Consider the following 8,857-nt stretch of genomic DNA (forward strand, 5'->3'; position numbering starts at 1 on the left):
ATTTTGACTTGCACATGGATCAGTGTAATTGTCACCTGAAAAACAGCCTCACAGTATATGGCTGAAGAAATTTCAAAGCTGATATAGATTCTGATTGCAGTATGCAACTCTGCAGTATGAATACTGTTGGGCTGGAATCATAGTATTGTGCTGAAACAAAATTATCAGATTGAAACAATATTTCATTTCATGGAGACATGACAAGTAGAAGTACAGTAAAGCCAAATAGTATTCATGCATTGTTGATGTTAAGCATTCAAAGATCTTTGTTTTAAAAGTATTAACAATTGTTTAAAGTGATGTGATCTTGGGCAAACATCTCACTGGGTTCAAGTGCATGTGCATGATGTATCTGAGTGTGCATGTACCAGTGCATGATGCATCTGAGTGCGGGACTTGGCGTTGCTATTGCATGTCCTGAAATAGCGGGTCTGTGGAAAGTTGCTTGTCAATTGAGGATTTATGAGGCAAGTTTGTGGCAAAGATATTTGCATCATGGCATTATGCTGGCAGTAATGTTACAGATGAAAACAGAATGTAGAGTTAGGAATATTTTGGTATTTTGATATTTTGTTGACATTGAAATGTAACATGTGATAGTTTTTTCTGCTCATCTTACCAAAAAATATCATTGGAAAATGTTTTGGCTGGCCTGCTGCTTTCAGACATTTATGTAGGTCTGCACTGAACCAGGTTTGCTTGATTGTTTGGTATGTGTGTTAATCAGCTGTGCCTGTTTGCAGTGTTATGGCTCTGACCGCCTGATTCAGGCTGGGATTCTGCGTGGATCCAATGCCGTCAAAAAGGAGGTGTCTGTGAAGTTTGAAGACTCAGTCCCATTTGACCTAATGACTGTGCTGAAGGAGGTAGATAGTGGCTTTTCACATAGTTATGATGAGCTGTGCTCAGAGTTATCCAAGGGAGTTATGCAGGTTAGTACTTTCATTTTCTTGCAACATTTCAACCCTTAAAATAACTACATTTTGGCGGCAGTGCTTTAAGTAGGTGCCATCCATAATGTAGATAACATCTCATAATCAGGTCTGCATACTGGGGCATGCCAGCAACTACTGGTCCTTTTCAGGTTATAACTTTCTTGGGACATTTTTCCATGGCCTAATTAACCATCGATTTTGAGGGAAAAACATATGGTAAACTCATTGTCCTCTCTAGATGGCAGTGCCAGTTCTGCAGTTTAGTATGGCTGTGACATGCCGTGATTGTTTTTGCTGCTCACGACGTACGCTAGCGGGGTGTTGCGGTCGGGTCATTGGACTCTCTGCCGCGCTTCGTCAGCTGCAGGCGTACGTGCGTGTTTCAGACAAGCCAACTGGCCGAAGTGCTGGAGCAGCTGCACCAGCATGCCTGGCGAGCTGTGCGGCGAGCGCCACGTGACGCTGGTGCGCTCGGTGCTGGCCTGCAGCTGGCATCGGCTGCCCGAGCGGCCGCTGCGCCGCTACTCTTCTCTCTGGTCGTGCTGCTGGCCACCACTCAGCCGCACTGCGCCAGCGACGCAATCAAAGTCCTCGTCCACGCGCTGCAGTTCGGTGAGTTTGCCACGGCGCCTCCACCAACACGACTCTTTGTGAAGGGAGACCAGGGTCCCTTGGAGACGCACGCCGTGCAGAAGCTGAGGTACTGTGTCACGGCAGTTGAGTATGGTATATTGATGCACATCATTCACCAAAACAGCAGTTCACAGTTTTGGGTCTGGATAGTAATATGACTATGTGCCCTGTGTTTGCCTAGACATCAGGCCACATAACACAAGACAATGCAGTCGACGAGCTGGCAAACGCGGTAGATTATCTAGCCTTGATACATCCATGCCATACACTCGAACCGAATGTCTTTTGCATCCCAAGCGAGCGTTCCACTCCACTACGATAATCTGTGTGGCCCACGTGGCATTATAAATCCACATTGCATGAACCATATTTATGGACTGCGCAACAGTAAGGACGGTGTAATCATTGTTTCGTAATATTTGTTTGTCTTCTTGCTATTTTATCACGTGATTGTTTTATGTGTACCCAGTTCACATGTGTGAACCAATTGAAGTTGTGATAATATTTCTGGCATATTGTGAGGTCGCACTGTTGTCTCTTGGTACTGTTTGGTATCAAGGCACATGACAAATACAACCAGAGTTCAATAGAGATCGCTTAGGAGCTCCTTGTGCGGACTGCAACTAATTACCCAGTCGCTTTTTGAATGCCATCTGGTTTTCGCCTGATTTTTAAAGATTTGCATGATATTTTTCGAGATGAGATGGCATATTTATGGAGCGGAGGCGATGTTTATCGAAATGAGATCATACGTTGTCATACAGGATATCAGGTCAGATGTGTTATGCCTTAAAGAACGCTAGCTGCACAGGAAACGATTACGAATAACTTGTCTAGGCAGCCACACGCTGGCGCACATTACTTTATATATGTGCCTTCGCCTGAAATAGGTGTGGTCGTTATAAACGAAGCGCCATGCGGTGGTGTTCGTATTTGATTGCAACGACATTTGATGTAATAACAAAAGTTATGATTGCACTGACAAAAGCCTCCAGGTGCACACTGTAGTGGTGCTTACGTCCCGGAATGAAGTCATCGTTTGCATTGGCACGTCAAATATTATCACGCATGCCGTGTATCAACGTGGCGGGTACGGGGAGGTAGGGGGGGGGGGGGGGGCAGTTGCAAAAGGCCATTTCTCCCCTCCGACAAGGGGCGTAGCAGGAACGTGGCGCCGACGCCTTAACCGCAAACCAGATCCAGGCATCAGACGTTCTCGACAGCGCCACTGTCGAGGGGCGGCCGACATCGTCGCCGTGTCCTGTCAGTAACTGCGTTGGGTATGACACTCCACCGTATGCGGGCGCTTTGTCTGCCCGGTCTTTGGCCGGTGATCTTGGGATGCGCTGTGTCCCAGGGGCGTGGAGAACGTCTTAGAAAAGGGCCGACCCTCGTGCTAGCCAATTCTTGACATACATCACCACAGAATTATAATGCTCAACTTCATCTACCGAGGTGTGTGTGGTGGGGGTGAAGTCACTCTCCGGCGCCCTGTCTTTCGCCTGTGGCGGCTTTTCCTCCGGAGCTGGGGGGCCAACTCGCCAGTGCCAGCCGGTGACGGGTGGGTGCGCTGCCCTGACAGTGTCGGAGGCCGACCCGCTGAAGGAGGAGCCGCTCGCCGGAGACCTGTCCGAGGAGGAGCGCTGCGTACACCGCGCTCGCCGTCCAGTCGCTCTGCGGCATTCTCCGCACATTCATACCCCTGTGAGTGGTGCCCTCAGCCGCGGCGGCGCGGAACCGCGTGACGGCGGTCCGCCCCGCGGCTGGGCCCGGCCCTCACCCCTCGCTGTACTGCGTGCTCTCGCTGCGTGAGTGCGCCGCACCGCGTGTCTGTCGCCGCCCGCCTGTGTGCTGTGGTGCTGCAGGGGAGGCGCTGTTGGCGGGCTGTCGCCACCGTCCGCTAGCTCTCCGGCTGTGAAGTGGTTCTTCTGTTGTTAGATGAACGTCTTGCCACGATACGGCTTTCCTGCCATCTAGTGGGTCTTGCGCCACCAACTGTCTCCCCCATCACGTAACTCTCCCGCTCGCTGGCGATCCCGCCATCACGCGGCTATGGAAGAGCTATGTGCTGTTCCATTGGCTCTCGTCATCAGGAGTCTCTCCGGCCATCGGGTGGCTCTGTTGTCGTCTGGTGGCCCTGCCGCCGCGCGGTGCCATGCCGGGTGCCGGGCTCGCCTTTCTCCCGTGTCGTGCGTTGACGGCCGTGCGTCCGTGTACTGACGCCGGGCATGGCCGGCCGGCAGGGCACTCGACATGCTGCTGCAGACGCTGTCTCAGCGGATGCCGTACGTGAAGCGGCCGGCCCGGCAGCAGGCGGCCTACTTCAGCAGCTTGCTGTTGCTGTCCGGACAGCTGCCGCAGGCCCGTCCGCAGCTGCTGCGGGTGCGTGTCTGGTCCTGTGTTCGGTCTCGCCCGGGTCCAGTCTGGAACCGGCCAGTTCTGACGGCTGACGGAGTGGCCTCTCCATGGGCTGGTGTAACGGGGCTGTGACTCAAGGAGCTGTGTTTGTGTTTTGCCCGCTACCCGGTTGTGCCAGTGACTTGTGCAGCTCTGCTGTGATCCCTGACAGCATGCCATGAACGCCTCAGCAAAAGGTGTGACGGGCACCGACGTGTTTTCACCAAAGCCCCGAACGACATCGAATTCAGCGGAAATTTGGATCTTCTTCATGAGTGGGAGACCGAAGTCATCTCTGAATAGAGTCCAAACTGAGAGCCCCACTTCGACTATTCTTAAAAAGCGCCATGTATTATTTATCATCCCAAATCCTAAAGTGTAACACACTGCTCTGGCTGGACATCATGTGTTTGACGTCAGTCAGATGGTGTACCAGCGGCTGGCGCGGCTGAACTGTGTCTCATAATGTCGTGTGTGGCGGGGCTGATGTGTGGTATTCTCAGACAGTTGGCGTACCAGTGGCTGGCGCGGCTTGGACTATGTCTCATAATGTCCTGTGTGTGGCTGATGCGTCGTGTTCTCAGTCATATGGCGTTCCAGCCATTGGCCACGGCTGGACTCTGTCTCTTGATGTGGCTTTACTGTCTGTTAGCTGATGCAGGCGGTCCGTGTCCTCCTGACATGCGCGTGTGGTGTCCGCCAGCTGGTGTACCGGCGGCTGTTGCAGGTGGTCCGTGCCTCCTGACATGCGTGTGTGCTGTCCGCCAGCTGGTGTACCGGCGGCTGCTGCAGCTGGACGTGCTGTGTCCGCGCGACAGCCTGGCGGCGGCCGGGGACGCTCCGCCCGACAGGCCGTCACGCTCGACGCGCTGATGATGGTGGTACTTGCGACACATGGAGTCGGTCTGCTACCCCTGGCGACGACCGGCAGCTGGACTGGGCCGCCACCAAAGCTGATCTACGCCGACCTGATCAAGGTCAGCCGCCCGTGCCTGAGAGGCGGTATCTGACGCCGCTCCCTCTCTGTGCGCTGACCAGCACTGGCCAGTCGTGCGAAGCCTCAGACGTGTATGCAGGGGCTGATGGCAAACGTGCGGGCTTCTGTGGGGTCTGAGTCGTCGATGAGTGCTCGGCCGGCGTGAACGAGAGTACGAGACCCGAAATAGCATTGTTTTTGATCATCTACTCAGCTGGCTGTCGCCTCTAGAGACCAAGGGAACGGCTGCGCGACAAGTCTCCGTACTGGTAGCCGTCTCCGCACCGTGGCCGTCTCCGCACCATGGCCGTCTCCGTACTATAGCCGTCTTTGCACCGTGGCCGTCTCCATGCCATGACCGTGTCCGCACCGTGGCCGTCTCCATACCATGGCCGTCCCCCGCACTGTGACTGTCTCCATACCATGGCCGTCTCCGCACCGTGGCCGTCTCCATACCATGGCCGTCCCCGCACTGTGACTGTCTCCATACCATGGCCCGTCTCCGCACCGTGGCCGTCTCCATACCATGGCCGTCTCCGCACTGTGACTGTCTCCATGCCATAGCCGTCTCCGCTCGTGTCCATCTCCATGCCATAACTGTCCCCGTACCATGGCCGTCTCCATGCCATAGCCCGTCTCCGTACCGTGGTCGTCTCCCAGTACCATAACCGTCTCCGTAGCCGTTGGCCGTCTCAGTACCATAACCGTGTCCGCACCATGGCCGTTTTCCGTCCTAGAGCCGTCTCCATACATGATCGCCTTCGTACCGAGTGCCGCCTCCGTGCCGAAATCGCCGTTATCTCCTTTAATTACTATCTTTGGTAGCTGGTGCCGGTGTCCGTGGCAAGATCTCCGTTATTTCTTATTATTACTGTCTCCGTACCGAGTACCTTCTCCGTACCGAGGACGGTACTGAGAGACGGCGCGGCGGCCGGCAGGTGTTTGAGGAGCTGGCGCTGCCACGCCGAGCACAGCGCACGCTCAGTTCTGGCTGTTCTGGCTGGCCGCCGCCGTCTGCCGCTGGCCGAGCACCTGAATTCGACTGGCTGTGGCGGCGCGGTCGAGAACCCCCGCTCGCCGGCCGTGCTCCGACAGGCGGCCGCCGGCTACATCGGCTCGTTCTTGGGCGAGCCAACATCGTCAGCATCGAGTACGTGGCGTCCGCGCCGTCCGGGTGCCGTGTGAGCCGCCGCTGGCAAAGCGGAGTGGCGCAGAGTGCACCGCCCGACATCACCACTCCCGGAGTGGTGATGTGCGGCGGTCGTCGTCGAAACTGGTGCCGGGCCCAAGGATTTAAGCGTCAAAAACTGCACCTGCGACTAGACTGCCTCGATGCTTCAGATGGCGGGCGTGTTCTGATCATGTTCGTGTTTAAGCAGCCTACCGTTTATGAACAGGAGCAATGCCGCCCACTTCAATGCCACCAGACGAGCCACCGTGCGTATCGGCGGCCGTCGATGCCGGCAGCTCGGCGTGCAGCCGACGTGTGGTGACGCTCTCTGCCCCCCCCCCCCCCCCGCCGTCGGCAGTGTGGTGCGTCCGGCGCTGGAGCTGATGGCCGGCTGGGTGCACCGCTACCTGACGCGCCATGACGTGCGCCGCCCGCTAGCGGCGCCGACTTCACCATGCACCGGCCGTTCTAGACGCCGTCTGCAGACGCTGTTCTACTGTTCGCCTTCCACACACGGAGATGCCGCCGACCGCGCCCTGTGAGTGCGCTACGCCGGGGCGGGGTGCCCCCCCACCCCCCCCCTGCTGGGTTCTCGCTGCTCCCTGACGAAGCAGTTGAAACTGACGAGCTGTGGTAGCAGCTGTGGTGTTCTCAGCTGAGAGCGAAGGATGTTGTACAAGTTATATTATCTAGCTTTATTGGCAAGAGCCGCAAGCGGTTCCGTTACCGTTGCACCTACTATTTCCCGCAACAAGCCCATGGCAAAACCCGTGCATCTGGTACTGGAGTGTTCCCTTCCGGTGGTCTTGTTTGTGCACGTCCCACTGGCTGTGGCGTGCACTGTGACGTGTCCTTCGGCAGCTGACTGTCCGCCGCACCCCTCCCGGCCACAGACATGCCGTTCCTGAGGTCGCTGAATTACGAGCGCATGGTGACGTCGCAGCTGAAACCCGCTGCGGTTCTGCCTGCCGGCCGTGGTGAAGAACTTCGCCAAAGTGGCCCGCCACTACCAGCTGGCATACTGCTACTACACCGTCATCGAGCGCAACAACCGGTGAGAAGCGGCACGCAAGCCGGATCGGCGGCGGCACGCACGCCGGATCGGCTGCGACACGCACGGTCGGATCGGCGGCGGCACGCACGGTCGGATCGGCGGCGACACGCACGGTCGGATCGGCGGCGGCGCGCGACGGTCGGATCGGCGGCGGTTGTCCCCGCAATATTGCACGGACATGACGCTGTTATGTCAGGCCAACCAACGCACATCGAGCATCTGTCCGTGCCATGCCGCTTGGCAGACCGTTCGTGTTGTGTAACTGTGCAAGTTTTGATTCGAATCGATTCGGGCTTGAGAAGTGGCAACAGAAATTGTCCCTTGTTTAGAAGAGTAGAAAATTGATCAAAGTTAGACAGTAGGCGCGTATTTTCTCCATCTTTAATGGAATGCAGTCTTTGGCTTAATCCGGATAATAGCTATGCTGATGCCTGTCATTAGGTCACAGGCTGTCTTCCATTTCACACATACCTGCAGGATGAAGTGGCTTGCTTGGCACAAGGTCTCATCGGTCCCGGCATGCGGCGAGCACAGGCCGGGCTCAGCAGTGACAGTTATCCTGGGGAAAGTCGAAAGACCAAATCACGGTGGATGGGAAAGGAGTTTATTTGCTGTCTAATTCTCAGCCACGTTGCGAACAGCGTTTTAGTGTCAGTACTTGTGATTCACTCTTGTACTTGTGATTCACTCTTGTACTTGTGATTCACTCAGCAGCAGTTGAGTCGAGTTGATTGATAAATGGTCGTCAACAGATCTGCCAAAACTGGACATAAGTACTGACAGGCTTAGAAGACGTGAAAAGACTAGCGTCAACAGAAAATGTTTTTGAGGCATAAACCAGTGCAACTCTGGCGCATTACCCGGGGGATAATACAGTCAGACACATGACGCAGCTCTGCATTGCTCGTATGTGCAGATAACCAGCATCAGTGCCATGGGGGGGGGGGGGGGTCTTTCAGGCAGTGGGAGAAGGGGGTAAACACGCAATTTTATCTCGTGTCGTTTATCGCGACGCCGTAGGTTTGAGAGGCGAGTGCTTCCCCCCCCCCCCCCCCCCACCATGTTCCTTTGCTATCGCTGGATTGGGTGTAGGTTTGTTTGTGAGAGTGTTAATTTGGAGATGTTTTTTATAAGCGATGAAAGTGCTACTGTTTGCCTTTCATGAATGGCTAGGGTCAGGCGAATGAACCTGAAAGCGCTAGGCTCGTGCTCTGCCCAGCATGTTCTCATTCGGCTGTGAGGCCAGCACTTCTGTTCAGTGCGGTATGAGTTACAACGGACATTGAGGGCCCCAAAACCTCGAAGCATTTCATGCTCGTCAGTGCATCTCCGGGCCGCAGCTCATGTAGAGCGCTCAGTGGAGAGAGGATATGCAATCCGCGCCATCAAACTGAGCCAGTTCGAATGTTTTACTCATTGCGCAGCACTGTCCACGCGCACAAGTAATAGATGACGACGCACCCGTTCCATGCCCATCCCATGCCCATTCCGTGCCCATTCCATGCCCATTCCATCTGGGAGCACGCCACGAGTGAAAGCAAGACGTCAGTGCTGCTTGCATCTCGGGAAAGGCGGGTTTCAAGGCTGCGGCTGATACAGAAGGTTGAACCGGGCTGCCCTGCTGCGGAGCAAATCCCACGGTGGAGCCGCTCCGAGCCGGGCGATTTCATCTCTGCACCGCATTCCGTAGT

General features: G+C 55.5%; 1 protein-coding gene across 1 annotated transcript; it reads left to right on the forward strand.

The window, feature by feature from the left end:
• Positions 1-765: 765 nt before the first annotated feature.
• LOC119102185 (uncharacterized) lies at positions 766-4,838 on the forward strand. Its single transcript, XM_037225535.1, has 5 exons — positions 766-932; positions 1,322-1,547; positions 3,151-3,247; positions 3,812-3,950; positions 4,734-4,838. The coding sequence occupies exons 1-5, from the start codon at positions 849-851 to the stop codon at positions 4,836-4,838; spliced, it is 651 nt and encodes a 216-aa protein (XP_037081430.1). The 5' UTR covers positions 766-848.
• Positions 4,839-8,857: the final 4,019 nt, after the last annotated feature.

This window comes from Pollicipes pollicipes, unplaced genomic scaffold (assembly GCF_011947565.3).
Source record: "Pollicipes pollicipes isolate AB1234 unplaced genomic scaffold, Ppol_2.1 Scaffold_571;HRSCAF=645_pilon_pilon_pilon, whole genome shotgun sequence".
Taxonomy (NCBI): Eukaryota; Metazoa; Arthropoda; class Thecostraca; order Pollicipedomorpha; family Pollicipedidae; genus Pollicipes; species Pollicipes pollicipes.